Source organism: Cephus cinctus, unplaced genomic scaffold (assembly GCF_000341935.2).
Source record: "Cephus cinctus unplaced genomic scaffold, Ccin1 Ccin1_scaffold0168, whole genome shotgun sequence".
In the NCBI taxonomy this organism is placed as follows: Eukaryota; Metazoa; Arthropoda; class Insecta; order Hymenoptera; family Cephidae; genus Cephus; species Cephus cinctus.
The window spans coordinates 823,871-847,763 of NW_014332892.1; the positions used below are offsets into that span (position 1 = coordinate 823,871).

The 23,893-nt window shown below is 39.8% G+C and overlaps 1 protein-coding gene across 9 annotated transcripts in view; it reads right to left on the reverse strand.

The window, feature by feature from the left end:
* LOC107264359 (neuroligin-4, X-linked) overlaps positions 1-23,893 on the reverse strand; it is a 206,127-nt gene that overhangs the window by 48,180 nt on the left and 134,054 nt on the right. For all 9 annotated transcript variants that reach the window (XM_025081401.1, XM_015732549.2, XM_025081400.1 and 6 more), the window contains 5 exons: positions 22,920-23,273; positions 19,968-20,277; positions 19,475-19,682; positions 18,192-18,446; positions 367-518 (listed from right to left, as the gene is read on the reverse strand). In XM_025081401.1, coding sequence (XP_024937169.1) covers positions 367-518; positions 18,192-18,446; positions 19,475-19,682; positions 19,968-20,277; positions 22,920-23,273 — 1,279 coding nt within the window. The remainder of the gene's footprint in view (positions 1-366; positions 519-18,191; positions 18,447-19,474; positions 19,683-19,967; positions 20,278-22,919; positions 23,274-23,893) is intronic.

The following is a 23,893-nucleotide window of genomic DNA, read 5'->3' on the forward strand; positions in this document are numbered from 1 at the left end:
AAAAAAATTTTGAAAAAAAAAAAAAAAAAAGAAAGCGAGGGAAGAGAAAACAGAAAGAGGAAAATAATATTAATTTCCTTTTTCACTCTAAATTTCCGAAGGGTAAAAACAAAAATGACTGTACGGTATACGTCAACGTACGCAAGCTCGCGAACATGGCAAGTGCGTTCACTTGGTTTCCTACTGAAAAAAAAAGTTGAAGCTGTAGCCGACGAGCTTTCTGCCGGTCCTTCGATATTGAAATTTTGGTTAATCGACATATTTCGGTCTAATTGCAAAATTGATTTTCGCTGTCAGCCTCACCCGTGGTAAAAAAAATTTGTGAAAAATATATTTATACGCAAGACAAAACTTTCATCCACTTACCCAGTCCTCACGAAATTGGCGAACGAAAGTATCAGACTTTCCGAGAGTGCAATTTCCGGTTTCGTGTAGTTCTTGGGGAAATGGCCAAAACCGTCAACCAGGGGTGCACCGAAGACGAATGGCAATTCCTCACCGTGCACCGATCCCATTCTCTGAAATGAAGCAAAAGAAAAACAGAAATATTAAACTTCATTACTGCAACCAAGAACATACAATACATATACAATACATTGTGACAATGATAAATTGTCATGTACATTGTCCTGTATAGATGCGATCAGATGAATCGCGGATAAAGCTGTATGCTCGTTTGCTGCTTTAATTAAGCCAACGTATTTGCCTTTGATGTGCAAACACAGTGAAAAGTACGTGCAGCTGGGCGATGTAAAAAATGATATGCACGTTGGCGACACGTTTTTATTTAATTAACAAAGAACAGCGTGTTTCGTGCACGACCCAACCTAACGTTAATCGCGTCTGCCAGTATTTTCGAAAGAACAAATTCATACGCAGTGTACTACACGTGTATGGACCACGATAGACGTATAGTCCGTAATCCGTAAAACGCAGCATATGCGATAAACTCGACTCGTTAATCATTAATTACACGTTGATTGCATAATCATCGATAATAATGATGAATAGCGGGTCCCGGTCACGGAATATTCCATTAAACTGCACTCTCTTGCGAGCCTCACGGAAGAATTATGTACGGTAAAGGATAATCGCTCGTGTCTCGGCGATAGTTTACGCGCTTCGACAGTAACACGATGATCCATCGTGTAGACCAACCCCACGATATTTCAAAACTGTATATTCATCAAAGCGTCAAGAAAAAGGGGTGCCTTCCCCCCCCCCCCCCTAATTTCATGTCAGTTTCTGAAATATTGATGATCCGATTTTTCCCACCACTTTTTCGTTTTTTTTTCCATGCATCAGATACCTACCCCACTTCTACCTTCTGCCTGCTCTTTAGATAGGTCAGATAGGCAGGACAAAAAAGGGGTAGGTACCCCGTATACGGCTGATGGTAAGGACGGGTTAATTATAAGATTGTGAAAACATGACAAGGAAATCTCGCGATTTTTCGTTAATTTTTAACAGAAATTTTTGTTAGTGAAAATAATTTTTTTCGGTACCCATTATTCGACGTTGCAACGAAATCGTGTAAATTGGCGATGTCACAGCCAATTTACGCTGTTTATCAGAAGGCATTTAATTTTCTCGTAAATATCAATTTGCGACTTCTAGCAGCTAGTCGATCGGTAGCGTCGGCGTCGCGAGCGAGAACGAGACGCCGAAGGGTGGAAGGATGGAAGAAGGAGAAAATTACGTATCGGAGCGAGAAGAAAGAAAAAAAAGTAGTAGACATAGTGCAACCGTGGGGGACGAGTAAAAAAAGAGGGATGGCAAGTGAAGACGTAATAACACGAGTCCGTGAAAGTATAGGGGTTGAAGAGGGAGTTGATGTAGAGGTAAAAAAAAAAGTTGATTAAAATTGATTTTCACTCGATATATCGGCCAGAGGATTGCGTAGGATTCTCAAGTACAGTCTCGCAAATTGAACGTGTCGCCTGACGTTTCTCGCGAATCTCATATTGGACGTATCTGATTTTTTGCAAAATTTTTTCCTCCCTTTTCTCTACCCCTGCTAACTACTTCGATTTTTCGCTCTCGAAGGTCGCCCGAGAAGGTCACGCTCGACCGTTTATTTGGTCAACGTTTCACGGCACATAATTTCTTTCTGCGCGAGATAAGCAAAGCACCTGAGAAAGCGACGAGTCGAGTGTCTTTGCGTCGCGACGCTCATTTCTCCCTGATAAGCGGACGACTTTTCGGCACGTTCGCCAAATGAGAACCGTCTGTCTAGAATTTTCGTGAAATTTTTTTTTTACAGGTTTTTTCAAAGAGGCGAGAGCACGAGAGTGGACAAGTGAAGAAAGAGAAGAAGAGTAGCGACAGAGAGAGAGAGAGAGAGAGAGAGAGAGAGAGAGAGAGAGAGAGAAAGAGAAAGAGTACCCTCAGAAGAAAGAAAGTAAAGCCTGGTATAACAGCAAAGTACGAGAACAATTGGAAAAAAAAGATAAAACAAAAATTCGATGGTCATTGTTATTTTCGGTCAAAGGTCACCTACGATTACTCCATATGAAATAGAGAAACTCAAAAGGCTCTGAATTTCTAGTTAATTCGTTGGGTCTACAAACAATAGGTACAAATATCCCCAAATCCGACCCTAAAGTACCTCTAGACTATACCTTACCCATGGAGGCCTTTGATCAGGGCTTTCAATTAGAAAACGTTGCTCATCCCGTTGAAATTAGCTCCTAGGGGAAGTGGCGTGTTAACACCTATACTGCAGACCCCTGAATCTGTCGCGGTTTTTCGTTGAAAAAGGGTTCGCGTGTAATTGCCTTGACCGACTAACCACGTAGATCATCCAGACTGCTAAGAGGCACCTTTCATAACGGCTAAGCGAAAAATTGTTTATTTCGTTAGGAACGTGAAATTGCAGTAGCGCGATTGCAGCTGCAACGGTACACAGCGCTGAGGATTCCGCCTGAGCAAATAGCAGACGTAACGTTTGTTTCGCTTTCATTACGACGTTTTCATTGTAGTTTACCTTAAGCGATGCTTTTCCGTTATGACGTCATTTGATATCTCATAAAGCACCGTCGTTCTCATTAAACCAAGAAACGCCTCTCCTGTTGAACTCGCGCGTTAGGGCTGTCGTACATGAAAAAGTGAAGTGTAGGATATACGTGATTGAAAATTTTAATTTCTTTTCTCTTTATACAATCCTGGAAGTCGTATACTTATTTTTTTCGAATTTCCAAAAAAAAAAGATTCTCCGAAAAAATTCGCCCTTATCGAGTATATAGTCAAAGTTACAAGTAATTACAAGAAAGAGCTGTACAAATGAGTGAAAAGAAAAAATTGTCTCGCCAACCTGGAAATTGTTTCAATTTCCGAAAATGGATAACTTGGGGGATGGTTACACTACGATCGGGCATCCTCCTGTTCGCCGCACGCAATTCCTAATTAAATTAACGGCCTTTGCCATCGTATATCCAAACGGAAGTTTTCGACAATGACGAAACTCAGTTCGCCAAGCAACTTCGATAAACCTGCGAATCCTAAGACAGTGACGGATACTCTACACGCTCGCCATGGCCGACTACTTCGAATTTGGTTTCCGGATCTAGAGAATGCTGAAAGGGAAACAATGTGGCGAACGTGCCAGGCATTGATAAGACTTTGCGTATACACGAGCGATCTCTCAGAACGGTCCAGTCTGACCTATCAATCACGATATGACTTCCTATCGAAAAATGCATTTTTTTATTTTCATCTTATCAGACACTAACTCGATTTTCACTTAATATCCACTTGCTGTAGTACAATTGAATATGCACATGGCTTTTCACATCGAACGACGTACCTGGAATAATGAAAGGCTCGACCTTGCCATTGCACGGTACAGGCAGACATGCAGGCATGCAGCCTGTAGACCAACCTAAGAGGGCAAATTCAATTCTAATGAGGATCTCATGAAAGCGCGCGATGAAAGGCTCGCTAACAGCCAATATAGAAAAGTTAACTGGGACAGAGTGTGTTCACGCGCTTGGAGCTTAACTACAGTCGGGGTACTTTGGTTGATCGTATGGACCCGTGTGTAAAATCAAATGGGTCGTGAAGTGCTGAACAGTCTTGTACCTGTGTTTAATTCGGCGTGGAAGTTTACCGGGATTGTGGGAAAAAATTTGCTTACAACTCGATGTACATTGGAATCGCATCAAATATCTATATGTACTCGTATATGTATACGTACAAGGTTATTCGCGGCAAACGCACCAGCTGAAATTGGCCGTGAATTGATGGCTTCGTGAATCAGAGCAGGCTGGCATCGTTAAAGAAATGAAAGTTAACCTCACAATATTACAAGATTGCTAAGATCATGAATTTCACATTTTTTCATTTTTTTTACATTCATTTCACACAGCCTCGATTTCCAAAATTTTTCAGTCCCGTCCAACTGGTGCGTCTCCCGTGAACAACCCTGTATATGAATCCGAATCGTTTGAATAATTAACCAGATTGTCTTTCCCCTATAGCTATACGTATATCAAGAATGGGCATCATAATGTTCAGCCCCATTGACGAGCTCGAAAGAATTGCATTTAATTGTGGCTGCGCAATTACTTCGGCCATCGAAAGCCTTTGACCTTTGTTTCCGAGCGTTAATTGAAACTAAGTGGAAACGGAAGCGCAGGTATGGATCATTGTTACTGGCTACCGGCGCAAGCTATACTCAGGGCTGCCTTTGTGTATTTATTAAAGCGCTTAAATACCAGCCATTCCGTTTGCGAATTTCTGTGTTCTGCTCTGTGTGAAAGAGTGAATTTTCTTTTTTTAATCTCCATACGAAACAGTATTATTTTAGGTATCGGGCGAATCTCCCGTATTAACCTCGTGCTTTCTTTTCGCAAAGGGAAATTAAAATTGGCTAAATTTTGCATACCGCATATATGTATTGCTTTTAATCAACCGAGTCCATGAGATATATGCGATTTTCTTGTATGCTGGGATTTCGAAATTATTCACGAGAGTCGATCGATTTGCCGAGACGCTTCAAAAAAAAAAAAAAAAAAAAATTACAACGAAACCCAACGCCCATCCATTGTTCCTTAACAGCTGGACTGCAATATCGCGAAACAGGAAAATGGGTTGAAACGAGTAAAATGATTTCACATATTTCCTAGAAAATTCGACCATTGCGAATATCGTCTCCACACGAGACAAGATGAACGACGGTGTCGAAAAATACATTTGGTTTATCGATTCCATTCCATTCGAAATATATGGAAGATCGAATTGGCTGGCACAAGCTTTGGTTCTTGGAGTATATGTAGAGGTACAGTACGTTTCAAAAATATCGCTATACCCACACGAGAGGCTACGAATCGCACGGGTGACGTTAAGAGTCATAGTGAAATTTTTGGATCGTACTGTACCTACGTCATACCGACGGTACTTATCGCATTGCAGACTTTTCGCACTTTCGCGAACAGATAAACACGTGTACACCTCTGTTACACCTTATTTTATCTCCCATACAACGCAGTAAAAAAAAAAAGAGTACCAGACACGTCGCGATCATTCTAGTTACTTTGCCAGGAATAAATTCCCTAGACAATATTATTTCATTTTAAATCTTTCAACGTAGCTCTCTCATGACCATTTGGTGGAGCAGGCAAACTTGAAGGACAACCTGAATATCCTTTTGATGTGTTGACGGGGTGTGTTTTACCCGAAACGTAAGGGGCTGGTATAATGGTAAGGGTTGAAGGGTAAGGGAGTCTCTTAGTCTGTGTAATCTATTGCTGTTCACCGAGTTGAAGCAGCTGGGTCTTCCTTGGTCTTAACAGAACGGAGCCACTGTTAAGTCTTGCAAATCCCGTATCGCGGCTAAACCTGAACCCACCTTCTTCACTGCCACCCCTCGTTGCCAAAAGAAATTCACTTGGATACCTGGCAGAGCGTTATCGCGTATATGGAAAACGGTTGGCCATCCTTATCTTACTCTCTCGTATAAGAGCCAACGTATTCATAAGAAATGACAGTAAGAGAAAGAGAAAACAAAATTTTTTTTTCATATACTGATTATCCCAGATTTTATCCCCTGGAGCGACTCGTGAACCTGGGATACGGTGAGTGTACGTATAAAATATAAAATCGCCGCCAGGTAGTGTTCTGCTCCACGTTACTTCCTTGTCCTCTTACACCCTTCGGCTTTCTCCTGTTGAGCAACCACCGATGTACCAGAGACTGTAGGGACGAGACGGTAGCAAGGGATGATGAAAGGATCCACTTTTATCGTTGAAGTTAGAGACTTCATATTTTATCCAGGTTTTGGGGGGGTAGTTTTGCACTTTTCAAAAATTATTCCCTATCCCTAGGAGTGCGCGATTCAACCCTCTGGACTTGAGGACAAAGCTTACCGAACTCTCTCTTTCTTGGTTCCCGTGTATCCGTAAGGGAGGAAAAGGGGAAACTTCCAAGTCAAAGGAATAAGGGTGGATAGACAAGGAAATCTCGGAAGTTCATATCGGGCGAATGGCATTCGACGAAACCAGTGACACTCTGGATTATTAAAGGTTTGCTCCTATGGTATTACTAGCTATAGTCGATACACGAATACCACGTGGTTTACTTTTTTGACAGATCGAAAACAATGAAGTCTGTAGCAAGCTGCACGTGGGTCTGGATAAAATATTTTTTACAGTACATGTATCTGCATGATTTTCGAATGAAATATATTTTATTTTTCTACTCCGACAGATATTTTCACGATTTTATGGAAAGCCATTTTGTCAATGACTGCATGGTTTACGAACTGCAAAAAAAACACATTGAGCACGTGATCGACTGTATTCATATACAGGGTGGTCACTTATAACCGCACGTGAATACTAGGATTAGATTGGTGATAAAAAATAAATAAATATTTAATAATTATATTCATATACAACATTAATTATCTCTTTTTATTTTTCATGAAAAATTCAACCCCCTATTCCTCACATACGGTTAGACGCGAACACCCTGTATATAATTTATCTTTGCTTATTATAGTGATGGATAACACTTGCTGGTTGTCATTGTAACGTTCGTATGCACACATGCTGTTCAGTCACGTGAAAATTAATCTTACGCAAGACAACGTATGATTACAATTTTTCAAAATGGAATAAATTTCACATACGGACACAGTGACAACGGTATGGGTGAGGAATAATTTAACGGCAGAAACTTTTCGAATGATATTTACGAGTATTATGTCTCGGCGAGAATCACTGAGAATTATTCTCTATGCTCATGGGATATGATGCGTTGTAGGTAAAATTGGTGGAGGCACTTGTCTCATGGGGCGTGTAAACACGAAACGCCAGGAAAGCGTGCGAAAAATACCTGCCGTTACTCATTTTATTATCTGACTGTGCTGCGCGATAGAGCACGTATGTTATTTCCTGTTTTTTTTTTTTTTTCATTTTTACATACATCGACCTGGTTCAAATAAATCGTATCGCAGCACGCGTAACGGGATGCAATTGTCATTTTCAAAATATTACGTCATGTTAATTCGACAATATATCAGGACCGTTTTATATGGCCATATTAATTTAACGGTCTGACTACCAAGGGATCGTTCTACTTTCGAGCAAGGTATTGCTAAGTATAAGGTTGTGTTAAAAAATTCTTCTTAACTCTCCGGGGCGAGCTAGAGGCAACGTTCCGCCATGTGGAAAGAAACTGCATCGGAAGGATTGATGAGCGTAGAATAGCCAGAAATTTCTTCAGAAATCGAAGTAAAACTTTCGGAGATAGAGAACGTGGGAAATACAGCCAATGGAGTCAATGCGAGTTGACTGGTAGAAAGTTTCCTGCGGTTGTGAAAAAAAAGGATTACGATAAAAATAATAAAAAAGTCCCACTCCAACGATTCTTGCTCGACCTCCCCCCCATTTTTTGTACTTGCTCTAGCAATGCCAGTCGCGGCGCTCACAAGTTTAAAATCCTGCGGTAACTCAATAACGATTTCCGCATCCGTCGCCGCGTTAAGCCACAGGAGTAGTTCAAGGTCTGAAAAAAAATGTCCTAATTTCCCCAATTTATTTTAAACTTATTTTCCAGATTTTCAAAGGACGAAAAATCGTGTACGACCGAGACTGAAAAAAAGGGACAATCCGATACCAAAATTGCTCCTGAATAAATGAGAGTGACGCGGAGTTATCCTTGTGACGTATATCGTCCTTCCCGAAAACTTAATCATGATTCCATCCGAGAGAATCTCCCTTTTCCTGAAATCTCATGATTACGTCAGTACGCCATAAACGAAATGAGCATCACTGGGACCAGTTCAGTGACTCAATTAAGAGAAGTGGTTGCGGTCCATCTCGTACAGAATCCCTTTCCGGTCCTTTCTGAAACCTCGTGAAAATCTACTCTCGTTTCTCTGTCTCGCCCACTCCAGACCCAGGTCGGTTGCTCTTTCACATCTAGCAACCCCTAACGTATCCCTACACGAGTGCTCGATATAACGTGCTTCACTGTCGGGTCGTATTCGTATGCACAACCGTACGTGATACATTTAGAATATATTTCACAAATGCACTTTCCAGTACTTCGCCGTCCTTTTCACGAAATTTAGCATACACGGTCCAACCCAGGTCTAACGTCACTTTTTGCATTAATTTCGAAATTATAAACGAAATTGAGCAGATACTAAAAACAAATTTTCACCTTAGAAAAAATAATTTCTAATTTAAATTTATTTATGGTATTGTAAATTCCACTCGCATCCAGATAACATCTGCGGATAAAAAGTACGATACGCTGGCTATGCGAGTAATAACGTGACAATAATTACCGTATTATACACGCCATGTCAATTTCAGAATCAGTCTGACCGAAAGCGACATAGTGAATTCCAGTAAAATCGTGACTGGTAATAATATAAATAGCTAATATCATTGAAACGAGACAAGTACATCACGCGGAATATAATACACGCCAAGAGTAATTAAGCTATAAAATTAAAAACAACAATAATCCCAGCCCCGACCGTAGAATAATACGCCAAGCTGTCGGGTAAAAAAAAAATGAAATTTAATTGAAATAAAATTCTTTCTTCTTCCATGCCCAAGCCCATCGCATCAGTGAACCCCCTTAAATCCCGAATCAGTGAATAATCACGAGTAGCTGAAAATGTAAATAGCTATCGAGCTTCCGTCCTTTATGAATTCCAATGGCCCGAGGCATTGAAACCTTAGTAATTATTTCCCCAAGTACAAAACAGAAGAGAGTAAAAGGTATTCAGTTTCACCGCGAGGCCTACGTCGACCTTAAGACGAATCGTAATGATCCATCAGGGGTGAACATCCTCCATTAGACGCTACTGCACTTCCGGTAACATGGACGAAAAAATCATTATTTCCCTTCGAGTCGTTTCTTAGCAGCGCTTAGGGGTTGTTGCAATTTCAACCCCTCTGACGGTAGTTAGGCTGGTAGCATCTGGTCGGATAGGGAGAAAAAAAGACCAGTACACACGACACTCGAGGAAAAGCTAAGACACGCCAATCCGGACTCTGTTTTATTTCCTATTATTTCGCCGCGCCCTTGCAATAGACACTCCTCCATTCCCACCCTTAACTACGTTAGGTCAGTAAACACATCTGCGTTACCCGCCAAAGAGGAAGAAGCCGCAAAACTACCCTACGCTCACTAGACGCTCCTTCGTTTTATTGCCGTCGAACATTTTAGACCACCCTTGGGGCCCTTCGCCGAACCGCGATCGCACCCTACCTCCCATAGAACCCCGAAGCTCCTTTGGTCGTGTCTCTCTCTTCCGTCATTCTTCGCCCCTTCGCGAAGTGAGAGGCAAGTAGGCGCGGGGGCGGAAGGGCGGCATGCACGGAAAAGCGTTTAAATTTGCGTTTCGAAACAATAGCGTTGTTTCTCCCCTGTCGGCAATAACTGCGCGTTTTCCTTCATTTCGCTTTTTTTTTTCCCCCAGACTTTCCACGTCCTTCGGATACCACCCTGCTGTATCCCAAAGGGCGTCATCTTTCAACCCCCCCACTTTCATGAATACAATAGAAATTTCCATGACGACTTTTGAAACTTCCCCGGTACCACGTGATAGTATTAAGCCTATTTCGTTCTATCTACCCACTGTTCTATGTATGTATATAGTTTGACTGTTTATTTTATTTCAATTGATATGACGCATAGGGTTCATCCTGATAACGAGACAGAGTTTTTAAAAGGTCCATTGACATTATCACGAGCAATAACACTTTTTCTCCTTTCCGTCTTCATTATATCATACCAGTGTTCCTTGTACCTGTCGTTTCTGTTAAATCACCCATATTCACCGTACAAAAGGATACTGTACGGTACCTTGCACTTGTCTCATCTGATATTCCAAAAGTCCCTAATATACCGTAAAAGCGGATCCACGGGTTTTTTTTTCGTATACAGGGAATATCTCCATAGCTACCATGTCTAATGATGTATGGTTTACGTGTGAGAGAAGCTGCTTTTAACATAGACTTATACTTAACCTAATCATCCTATTTCTGGTTGATAATGCCATTCGGTATCGACAACCGATATAAGACTCGTCCAAATTGGAGTTCTCAACGTTTTGTTCAATCTTTGATCTTTCGACGGATCGACTATGATTCTGTTCTGTACATTTTGCTATCGTATGTCGAAGGCTGCCGGTACTTTGTGACAAGGATAAAACCGCCGGGTAAGTTCCACATGTATTAGCAAGACCAGCTTTAGTCCAGTCCTTTGCAGGTATAAAGTCTGTTGAAAACGCGACTTGAAATATACTATCGTCCCTATGGAACAATGATGGGGTTTTGTTTCCATTGCCTATTGTTTGTGTCGTTCACATAGATACACGTATGAGTAGTAGCAGGTAGTCAGGTGGCTGGCTGATTGGTTGGTTATAACGTAGGTACAAGTCATATCGGTATTATTGCCAGTACTTGTACCGTTACTACCTAAAGTTTAGTAGTAAAAGTCATTGCTCTTACCTACTTGGAGTATCTGATTCCACGTAAAATCGTGTGTCTGACTATAGCGTCACTTTTCCACTTGCGCGTTACTCTTTCATCTTGATTCTTTTTTTGCTATGCTCTCGCAGTCTTTTACGGGGTCAACTATCGTCCGGTCAAAGCTTTTCGTTCTTTCGCGCGACTTCCGGTTCTGATATTTTCGCGTGAACCGGAAGAAGGTTATGCGGCAGCCATTTCCGTCGTTCGGATGAAAACGAGAGAAAAAGTTAGCTGGTACCATGGTGACGTATTGTTTCGTGTTTTATTTTATTTTTCCTTTGCTTTTACTTTTATTTACAATTTAATAGTACGACGGTCGCTCGTTGAAAATTGCCTTTCTTGTTAGGTGCGACGACAAAAAAAGATTGAATGAAACGTAGCGACAATTTTTCGCTATAAAGGAGACAAGCGTAAAGTTACAATTTCGAGGCTTCGCTCGGGCACCGACTTTCGTTTCTGACGTAAAGCTTTGATATTTGTAGGATTTTGAAAGGTGGTTCGAGGTAGAAAAAAAAGGAGTGCTTCTCCGTATTCTCGTGACGTTAGCCATTTCCATTAATTTTTTCTTCAACGGCAGGAAGTACTGAAATTACCTCAGACCAATTAACGTACGACGCAAGACGTCGGGACGTCACTTTAATTAAAGAATATATTTTTCAATTTTTTTTTTTACCTGTTCAACAGGATACCGGGACGAAGTTTCCACAAGGGATAATTTTTTTTTTAAATTCCAAAAAGTCTATTTTAACCGTACCTTTGGATCCGGCGAACACCTTCTTTTTGTTCTCTTACAAAAATCCTATTCCACAAGTTGGCAACGTCGCTTTCCCGAAGCATCGCGGTAATCTTAACGAAGCAAGGCGGAATGGCGAAACGACAAATAGAGAAGAATAAAGGAAAGAGAAAAAAATTCCAAGAATAGTATCGCGTCTGGCGACACTCGCGAAGAATTCCCGTTATTTCAGGAAATTCTTCGCGTTTCCATCTTTCCATTTTCTTCGATGACAACGAGAACTCCGCCAAGAGCGACTAGACGTTCTCATTTTCTCACCGAAATGGAGAAATAGCAATCACAGCGAGTGCGCGCTAAGGGTACGTCTTCCATTCGTACACGTAGCTACATATGGATGTAGCATAGCGAGCATACTATTCCCGTGCATTGGAACGAGTACGGATTCCTTTATTGAGAGTATTCTTCCATTCTGTTCATTCTTCTCGTGACGTTTTCGATTCTCTCTACAGCTACTTATTATCCCGAAGTTACCAGCCCATGTCTATCTACAGTTATCATCTAGACACAGTCCAAGCAAAAAAGTAACCTCAAGACCCAGAACGCAACGGGCGACCCTAATTTCATCGCTAGGACCACTCGTTATTTACGGCAGAAAATGGAATATTTGCTTTGAGCGTGGTCGAACGGCATATCATTTTTTACGAGTGCCACCAAAAATTTGGTTAAATTATCTCATACCGTTAGTGGACCTTGAAGTAGAAGTCAAATAGAATAATACAAACGTTAATGTACGAAAAAACCATAAATTTCAAGTTTACATAGAAATTGTCTGTCCGTTCTATAGAAACTGACCTATACTGGTATTTTACAATTTTGAATTTCCCTCCGAAACTTAGACCTTCTCCGATACGTCTATAGCTGGCTAATTCTCTACCGTGTAGAAACAAACGGAATTGCCAAAGCCTGTAATTCGATTCGTTTCAAACTCTTATACGTAAACACATGATTTTTGCCAGCTAAATAATCACGTAGCAGTCGATCAGCGAAACGTCATTATCAAAGATCCCGCGTGAACAGACATGCTGGTACATTGTTTCTCCATGTAGAATCTCGTTCCTTAACGGATATACCTATAGCATATGGTATATTTCATTCACTACGTACAACAATGTTAAGAGGGCGTCGCTGTAGACTATTGTTTTGTCAGCGTCACTCTAGACACACATAACCTCTAATAATGCGGTTGGCATGTTCCCGACACCAATGTGCACTTAGAGACTCGCTACCAAGTGTCAAGTAACCTGAATGCCTTTTGCACGAACGATCCACTGCAAACTTCATATCATAGATTATAGGGGTACCCGAACTTCCCTCTTGATCCCGATGTACATAATTACATACGTGTTTGACTTTGGCTAATCATCAAATAAAGTACGACGTTATATTGCCTAGAAAATCACTCGATATATTAAACCTCATGAATTTACTACACGAAGTGACTTTTCTCACTGGGATAATTCCTCGCTGCCTAAGATATCGAGATATTTCGGAAGTTCTTTCGCTCGGCGAATTTCGAATGGTAACGACAGTCGTCCAATAGGATTTTCCTATCTGAACGCGTCCAACCTAACCTAACTAAAGTTACTCGGAGCTTCAACGGTGCTGGGATCCGATATTTTCGTTCCTTTATTACTGACACTTGCTTGGTACATACTATCTGGAATAGATTCTTCGCTCGATTAATTCTGAGAGAGTAGGATGCAATCTGTTAGTTTTGTTGAAAAACAGCGAGGACAATATTCCGGATTGGTTGGGAGATCGCGTTGAATAAGTTTGAGGAAACTTTGTGATTTTCGAATTGTTGCGGTATGGTACCGAGGTATTTGAAAAATCTTTTTTGCACTCTTTATACGAGGTCGGAGTGGATTCTTAGGAATTTTTTATTCTAATTCGGAGTAATGAAATTTCTAGTTTCTGAATTTTAAGTCAAAAGTGTACGCTGCGTGAGAATTACGTGGGGCTATATTAGGGGTTTGTTTCTCTATGAACAATAACTGTGGTCTGAATAATTACAAAAAAAGGCCATTCCATTTTTCACAAAGCAAAGCGAATGTGCGGAGTGCGAATAAAATCGAATAAATAGAAAAAATCGGCAGCAGAATTTCCTCCAGTCTCGCTATACGTATCGCTCAACGCGAAGCTGTGCGAATTGGCCTGTAGTGTGTGCCTAGGTTCGTTTCATTGAATTCCAATAAATACCGACGTGGTGCAATAATTCTGCAATAAAAGGCCAATAAATTCTTTCGAATGGACACTCCTCAAACATGGCTATAGTGGCTATAAGAATGACTATATCGGCCAGTGTGTACAGGACCTTAATTGTTCAACGGGCGTTTTATCCACTTTTCAATAGATCGACGGAATTAAACGTCAATCGTGAATTCCGATATTTCGATGACCTCGTCAAATCACTCCTATCGTGCATTGCTATTAGCATAGCCGCGTATGCAATAATTATTGTGATTATTGCATTGCAGCTGCATCTGCACATTTTTCAATGGGTCTACAATTTTCTAACAATGGAAATAATTAATCATTACGGATAATCTTTCACAAAATCAATTTAATCGTCGATCGCCAATACATAAATATATATTTCGCATTTTACCAACCACGATTTCCTAACGTAACGTGCATTCCGTATTTCGTAAAAAGAAAAAGCCGAACTAATAGCGCCGGGTACGTTTGTATAATTTCATCGCAAATCCATAAGTCAGGACGTAGCGGAACTAATTTTGAATTTTTTAAATCTCTACAGGTCGTTACGAAATCGATCTACAACTCTACAGCATTGGAACCGTAATACGTATACCCTGCTTATAGTATACAAGTAAAATCCATATATTGAAAGTTTTTCATATATCGTAGAATATATATGTCACGAGCTTTCAATACGAACTTATGTGCTTACGTACCTCTATGCGTAATATGAGAACCATATTCTTTGCACAGGAAGCGTTTTTCTTTATTTACACAATATTTTTGCGTATCTATTTTCTATATTGCCATGATTCCTTCTACGTCTGTAATAATTATATACAAATATGTAGAGGGCGTATTTAGCGTGCAAACACGGATTGCTATATGCTATAACGAGTGTCTCGATCTCACTCGCTACAATTAATTTATCCGGGGTCGTCAGAGCGTGCTGGAGGAGTAGGACTATCCAAAAAATTAAAAGTTCTTCAGTGGGAATCGAACCCGAAACCTTCGGATTACCAAACCGGGCACTTACCATTGTGCCATCGAATCTACTACCCGACCTGATAAATCCTTTCCACTTATTTTACAGTCGTTCCTAACAGACGCTACTGCCTGAGTTTACAGTCGTTCCTAACAGACGCCCACTCCAGCTCTGTAATGCCACGTTAGAATGCATATGTATATAGATATATAAGTATGTATACATAAAACAAATATATAAAGTTATAGAATCGATTTGCGATAGATATATACATATTTGCACATAATATATATAGTACAGCTAGATATGTAATGGATGGAGGGTGAAATCATATATATATATTCCTCTGTGTATGCACATATATAAATGTAGAAACTCGAGAAGCAAGTACCAGCATTTGTATTGCAAACGTAATTTCTTAGTCGCATCACGTACACCATATGTGTAATAACGGTCGAGCATGTTTACCTACAAATTGACTTTTTTCTTCAGCTTTCTTTTTCACGGCAAACAATTTAACCAAATCTCGATCCAAGCAGTTTTCACAGGATGCCTTTTTGCGAAATGATTGCCTGCATTATTAAATACACGAATGCATGTAGGTTTAATCGAACCAAGGTAAAGATGTTTATTGAGCTTTTACTTGCGATCCACTCGAAATTCTAGGTTCGATCAAATAATTTTATGCCCTTATCAATTTTGCTAATATCTTTGATCTTTGATTTTTCCACCGGAAATGTTTGAACGGCAGGAACTGTTTGTCGAATGGTCGGATGATAAATTGGGTAATCGGGAGTTAAATCCTTCCTATCAACCACACGGATCAGCCCGCGGATCAATGTCGATCGTTTGACGTGTACTTACTGATTGTGAGAGGAGAATACGACCTGGCAAATGGGATTTAGGGAGGTTAATTATAATGATCGTCGATTGATCACGCGATTGGAAATAATTAGTGATCGATTCTGTTTCGCGATTATCCGTGACCCATTTTCGAATTACATCAAATGATACCTTGGGAAAGTACGTGTACCTAGATACCGTATGTACATGCACTATTCTCAAAGGTCCTGAAATTGAATAATTATATATAGATTCCTACTACTCTATTGGAATTGCAGTAATTTTCATTATTTTCTTAAAAAAAAAATTTAGTATTATCTTGTTTTTCGCGTGAAATAAAAATGTTATCGTCATTCTCAAAAGATGATTTTCGACCGCGTGTACTTACAGCATCCACCGGAAGTCAAACTGATATTTTGAACTCTGACCCAAAAATTTCAGAAATCTATCCACGTCCGAAATCCATCGAATTTCGCGTTTTCTACGTTGAACGTCAACAAATCGCTGAAGCATTCTTGAAAATTGATAAGCTCGGCGCGGTGATAACGACAATGACGGGTCGCGGTGATAACAGAAAAAATTTCGCAGGATCAAATAAAAATATTCCCATGACAAATTCTACGCGGCATATAAGGCGTGCTCGGGGATTTCGCAAAGTGGTTACCTCGAAGGATTTTCGAATCGTGAATCGAAAAGCAGAAGGATTTCGCTGAGAAAAACGAAATATAAATATAGGCACCTTCTTCTGTGCCGGCAGCTGTTTGCGAAGCCGACCACGTAAATGGGATCGTCGGCTAAACCGCGCAAAGCCAATATTCCGCGAAGCGCACAAACGGCGCGGGCCAAAGTCGACGGCATTTTGCAATCTAGAAGCAGGGAGGCAGGGGGGACCTCTATTCGCAGAATTTCAAGGATCAAGGAATTGCGTGTGCAGGAATAGTGTCTAATAGAATTTCAGTCGTATCGCTGCTTATACAGTATATATATATATATATACATACATACATACATATATGCATATCGCATAGCCACTTGACACTTTTACACTCACTAGCATTTTTAGCCCATTCAACCCACCTATTAGAACTCCATTCCACTTCCAATTTGCACTAAATTATTCGCAGAAACATAGTCGTGTACGGCTATATATACATATATATTCACACATAATAAACAAATGTATGTATATAGGTATACACTAAAATCACAGGACTCTGCCTTCTACCGAACTTATAAGCACTCGATATCTTTATTTTTGACCCCTTTATTATTTACGTACTTCATCCTCTTCTCTAGAATCTCTCCTGTTGCTGTCGCTTCCTTCCTACAAAACTTCTTATACGACCATATAACGAACACGCGATTCGAAGGTGCGAAAGTTTTTGCACGTTTTACGATCGGCCCAAATTGCGCGATGCACCGGCAACGACATACCCGCTATATTGGCCAGGAGATTTATCACCCTGTGGGAAATTGAAACGCAGTCTTAGGATGGACAATCTGTTGATGCCCAGGTACATTAAATTGAAAGCGATGCTGCAAATCCGATGACTCGTAAACTTCTAGCGCAGCCGCAACTTTAATCCGATGCTATAAATGGTACTTTCAACCTGCATCCGGTGGTACGAGACTTCCGGTTAGACCGAATGCGATATTCTATAACGTCATATCTGTGTCACGTATCCCACGTGGACGCATATATGACATATATGACAGAGATGTATACGCATGACGTGGAAGAGAGCCGGTTAGATTTAAATTGTCCTCTGTGAAATTCTGTCGCAATTATGTAACTGCCTGGCACATATATATATATATATATATATATATATATATATAACGTACATTGTATACGTAGTAAACCTCCAAATTTCATGTATGTAGATACATGGATTATATATACTCGAGCCATATAATGCGAAACACCTATGTTACTCTAACCCCAATGATCTCTGTGTTTACATTTAATTATGCAGAAATTGTATATAATCACGTAGAGATTACGTTATTATATCCGTCGACTGTTGTCGGCTGGTTTTTAAATCGATACTTGCTATATTTATGTTTAAATCCCATATACATGGTGTCTATGATTTTAAGATAGTATCAAAAATGTTATCATTATCAATACAGTGATTATTATCCAACACGGAGTATCCGCTGTGCATTTTTTTCCGTATGTAAATTCATAATTAATTTATTATATTTTGCTGACCGACAGTGGACCATAATAATTTTAATATATTCGCATTCTATGTAATTTCGTCCAGCTCTCATTTATTGAATTATTCGATGAAATTTATTAAGTGTAGGGTGTTTGATTTTATGATTAAAAAGTTATAGCGAATGTACTGTATCTACGTATAGTTTGACTCACCTGAGGATAGTCGCCATCTTTGGTTTGATAGTCGAAGACGTAAAAGTAGGTTTTCGGCATGGGTTCGCGCTCGTCCTCAGAAATGGGTGCTACGTGAGGGTTGTTTGGTTTCTTCATGTGCCTCAGGGTAAAGAGGTCGCCAGTCTGCACTAAAGGCGCCACGAATTGGGCGTCGCTGAGCGCCTGGACGCAGGCGTCCCTCGTATTCACTGGGTGCTGAACCGTGCGCTCCCAATCCGTGTACTCGTTTACGACCTTGTGGAAAAGGAGCAAAGATCAACCGGATCGTTCTGCTTTTACGTAATGAATTCAACGTTATAGATATATATATATATATGTCTGTATATATATTGTATACGTTTATGAAAGAGATACTTTGGGGACACGAAAAATGAAGGGGCGTTCACAATAGCAAGCTAATATTTTTTTTAAAACTACTACCTTGGGACATCACAGTATCGAAGTTCTGAGCTAACCTAACCTAACGAAACATTTTTAAATCCATCACAAACGCAAGTAAGCACTTTTGATCTCTCTCGAAAATTTAGTATAACTACGTGCAAAAAAATTTTTTGGATTGACGTTCTTGCTAGAAAAATATTTTATATAGGATTCTGTTGAAAATCAGATTTTTAATTAACACGTGAAATATGGTGATGCTTTCCGTGAACTTTCAAAGGGATATTTGATATGATTTTTTTTTTTCATGTTATTTGCTCTATCGATTTCATAAGATTCATTATGTATTAACAAAAATATTTTTTTTTAATCATTTGTCATTTTTTTACATTCACGTACATGAAAGCCCACTACGTTTAATAGCTGTTCAAGATATAACGAATATACGTATATTTATAGTATCCCGCGGACCACAGTATAAATCAATCAGTATAATAATAAAATTGCAATGCCCGATACGCTTTGGGTTAATCCGTACGCGAAACCATTTACTGTTAACTATAAAAGGGACATATTTCGAGTATGCAAACGTTTTTTGAAAATAAAATTTGTTCATTTTATTTCTCGCGTACTTGAAAAGTAATGATTTTACAATTGCAACAATTTCTATTAGTTATTCGATTGTACTGCTATTTTGATTTTTCTCTGATGTTCAAAATGAATATTATTATCTATTATCTAATTATATGTGTAAAATGATCAACGTTACCATTTCATACGAATTATATGTATAGTTTCTTATTAAGATTTAAATAACCAAACTTCTACTTGCATTTACGCATACATACCTATACTGTATATAAATATAAATTATCTATGCCTACCGTATAAAATATTTCCGTCAGATGATACGTGTACGCATTTCTCACGTAGGTCCTTATAATTCTGTCTCTCCTGTCTCCTTCGAATCCCTGCTGAACGTCTTTTTCAGCAAACTTCCAAAGGGCCTCGCTCGTGGTGACGCCGAAGAGTAAATCGTATTTGTTGTTGCTGGTAATGGGAGTCCCGTGTTCGGTTCTCTTTAGCTGTTGCCTATAAACAAACCAATCAAGGCCAAATATAATACCACGGTAATTTGAAACTTTGCTAAGTGCCAGAACATCGTGAGATTCCAAATTAACTGAATCAAAGTAAAACGAATGGTACGACTGATAGACAGGAAAATGCAGAAAAATCAGTGCGATTGATAAGCTTAATTTTTTAAATAATCTAAAAATCCAAAATTATTAAATATCGTAAATTTAACAAAAGCTTCGCTACGAACGATCCCATGGATGAATTTAAAGATAATATATTTCCGATGTACACGTGTCTTACCCGAATCCTTGAAACTCAGGACCCAGGTAGGATAGCAGGTCCTTCTGAAAGTCCGGATTTATGACGACTCCGTCCACACTGGGACCAAAGGCGCTGAGGAAGGTCGGGGCTTGAATATCAACCTGAAGTAGATCGTTCAAGTTAGCATCTCTGAGGCAATCGACGATCAGCTCGTGATCCTTGAAGAGATCCTCGGGAATGGAGCAGTTGGTGGCGCGGGCGAGTTTTAACGCGTAAGTGCCAGGATCATCTACGACGGCCCAGGATGAGAGTGCACTTCCCGAGAGGAGGATGGCCCTCTTGAAGAGTCCTGGAGGAATCGAAAGCAGCGACATCTTTAAAGCCATCAACCACTTTCTGAAATATATCCGTGGTAGGTATGTATGTATAGTACAGTCATTCCTAAAATCGACGCTCTTACTTTCTCTGTGAATTTCTCAGCGAGCATGAAAGAGCGTAAACCGCTGAAACCACGAACCGGGTAATAGTCGCCATTAATCTGGAAGGTAATAACTTGGAGAACCTATCGTTTTTGGAATAAATAGAGATCGGTTTATATCCGGTGACCTCGGAAAGGAAGTTTCGCCATGATAAAAAAAGAGATCGCTTGTACGACTTGAGGTTGAAGGGGTGGAAGTATTTTTTTATGTCCAAAGAAACGACCAGGCTACACGGTGAAGCATATAAGGTTTGGATAAATATGATAGAAAAGAAGGAAATTATCTGGCTCGTAAAACGGTTCCTGGATACGCAGTATCTCAAATATGAAATGTCTTGGATCGTCTGGTTTAATTTTAATTTTTTCATGGGAAATACGTCTTTTTGTCCCTATGAGATTTGCAGCGATACGTCTAATGCTGAGGTTCAAGTACGTTTGAATTTCGCGCTTTGGCTGTTCCCTGGAGAATTCCAGCGTGGTATTTCGATACATTGCATTCTGAAGGGAGTGTATCGTTTGAATTTGGTGAAAAGGACTTATTTATATATATATGTATTTTTACTTAAATGCGATACAAAATTATGATTTGCTTTTTCGTGTCCATAGTTTTATTGGAAAAATTTGGAAATCACGTTTTTTGCCGAATATATGGATACGAGCCATATACACATGCGTGTTCATAAAAAAAAGAAACCTTTTTTTTATTATGTTCCTAAAATATTCCATTTTCTCAAGCCAATCAAACACGCATTTCATTCTGTATTCACGATCACTACAGGATGTCTCACAAACAATCAAGAAAATGGGACACGGTTGGGTCGACCTTAAACAAGGGGACTATCCTGATATCCTACTGTGGAGTCAACCCCTGCGAAGGATTCTATGTTTTCCCGTCCTAAAAAGTTTTACGCGAGAAGTTGTAGCCAGCATTGTTGAGAACCATGCTGACTAGGAACTTGAGGGCGACTCTTATAGCCGTTTCCGACTTTTAACGGTTCGTAAAACTGACCTTCGCAATCTGTCACAATAGACTTTTTCCTAGTCCTCGATAAAGTGGACAGATTTCGGATCCCTTTATCTGGATTTGGGCATATAAACCCACGTGCGTCGAATACATTGTACGAGACAAATAAAATTGGGATAAAAATATAGAAAAATAGACATTTTCAAAAATTCCAAACAAAACTTACATTCGCGTCTAATTCCAAATTCTCTTCTACTTATATTTTCAAATGTCTATAAAAAGTTTCAATAATAAAGATTTATGAGAATACACGATAAGATTCTTTAATGACAAGATGGCGATATAAACCCGAAAAAAAACCCTGAAACCGTACAACAATTTTATGGATCCTCTTAAAATTATGACTCTGGTCCATCCAATAGCGATAAAGACGAACTTAAAAAACATACACCAATTATCTCTACATTCAACGAACTTTCCTAAAAGGTAGATAATATTAACAAAAAAAAATTTATTTCAAAGACGTAAAAACAAAAAAAACAAGAGGTCAAACTACAGACGAGTCTCGTTCCATTGGCACTGGTCCAGTCTTTGAATAATACAAAAAATGTACCAATACCGACGCATATTTATTCCATGTCAAAATTATTATTCAAAAAGAATTTTCAAGAATAATTGCAAATATGGCCGTCGTGATAAGAACCGCAGACAAATGGCCGAAGGTTCGTTGCAGTTAGAAAACCTGCCATATTTCACGCACATAATATCATAGAAAGTCTCAACTAGCTTCCCACGCAAGCCCTATACGGTAACGTGATCGCGAAGCGGTTAACCTGCAGCCGTTAACGGCGATGGGTTTGAAGGGGGATGAAGATATAAGGGGCGACAGCCAATATCTGCAGCAATGTGTTACCACATGAAGGCACGAACCAGTAAGCCACGAGCCGAACATAGTTCGTCTCAAATATATCCACGGAGTAGCTACGCCCCTGGCTAAAAATCTCAAATCGATACTCCTTAGCTTTCGGATGTAATATATCTATATAATGTACGAAATGGCTCCTTGCTACACCATTGCTACAGCTTTCCCTCGTTATTGCCATATTGCACTTCTATACGGATTTCGCCAGTACAGCCGGTATACAGCTGTAGCTGATACGGTTACATCTCTTACCAAAGGATATACGTCTACCTTGAAAGGATAGGAGGAAGAATTGCATCATGGAATTGCGATCAGAAACGTGTCTACTTGAAATCCTTTAAGGATCTCGTTATAACTGTTCCGGCATCGTTACAACAAGGAGTCCTTTCTATCGCAAGTATCCTTACGGTATAAATAAATTATAATAAATTTTTTTTCCCCCAATTACGTATACTATACTCGGTTCGCGTTCCTTTTCGCATTAATGGCATTTCCTTTTGGCATAATGGAGTTAACGGGTACGGAGTGTAGACTGTAACTCGTTGCATCTACTTGAAGGTAAAACGACGGTACGTGAGAAGCAAAGTAGGTACAGTCTGCATGTCTATATGGTTTCGTTACACTCACCAGACCTGACCGTGGGACTAATGGCGAGAAAGTTAACGCAGGCAGCGCCAGTTCCTTGTCCCATTAAAGTAACGTTGCCGGGATCACCGCCAAAAAGTCCAATGTTCTGTTGCACCCATTGCAGGACCGCGATCTGGTCCATGAGACCGTAATTGGCGACCCTCGCCTTTAAGTGGGGCGCCATATTGGCATTGAGAAAGCCGAGTACACCCAGTCGGTAATTCATCGTGACCACAACTTGGTCGGTGTAGCTTGCTAGGACACTTCCGTCGTAGGGATTGCCACTGCCATAGTCGTAGCTCTCGCCGTGGACGAATAAAAGGACTGGATGCTTTCTGCCACTCTCGCTGGTACCTAAAACAGAAAGGACAATCCTTGCACTCTTGTTACTTCGACACGAGTTTCCATGGAAACGCGACGTACGACCACTCGAAGGGTGATTCGTGCCGAAGGGAACGTCGTAAGATTCAAATCCCACTTTATACCGGTACTCAAGGTTCGATAGTTCAGAAGTTGAAGGAAAATGATAATTAGGTAACATTCGAGTTTTAGTAGTTAAATACTTTTTTTGCTATAGGTAAAAACGTTGTCACTGATAAATTTACAAAGGAAACAACTACGAGGGCAATGAAACATAGAAATAGGTAAGGTAAAAAAAATATTTATGAAAATACTATGATTATATTCGTACTTTTTATAGTAGGTTTGTAAATATAAATTGTATTCAGAGTTATATAAGATATTTTTCTGAAACGAGGAAAACAGTTTTCGTTGTTTATCATGTTCCGCGAACTGGCTAATATCCAGAAAAATATTTTGCACGGGTGCGACTATGCGCGTATGATGTTCAAGGTGCATTTTTGTACGCATATGTATATACCGGGTTGTTCAGTAAAAGCGAACCACTTGAAGTCAGCGTACCTATTCGATTCTTATAGTAAAACTATGTTTAGTTTTTTTCGTCTGGGCTGAAT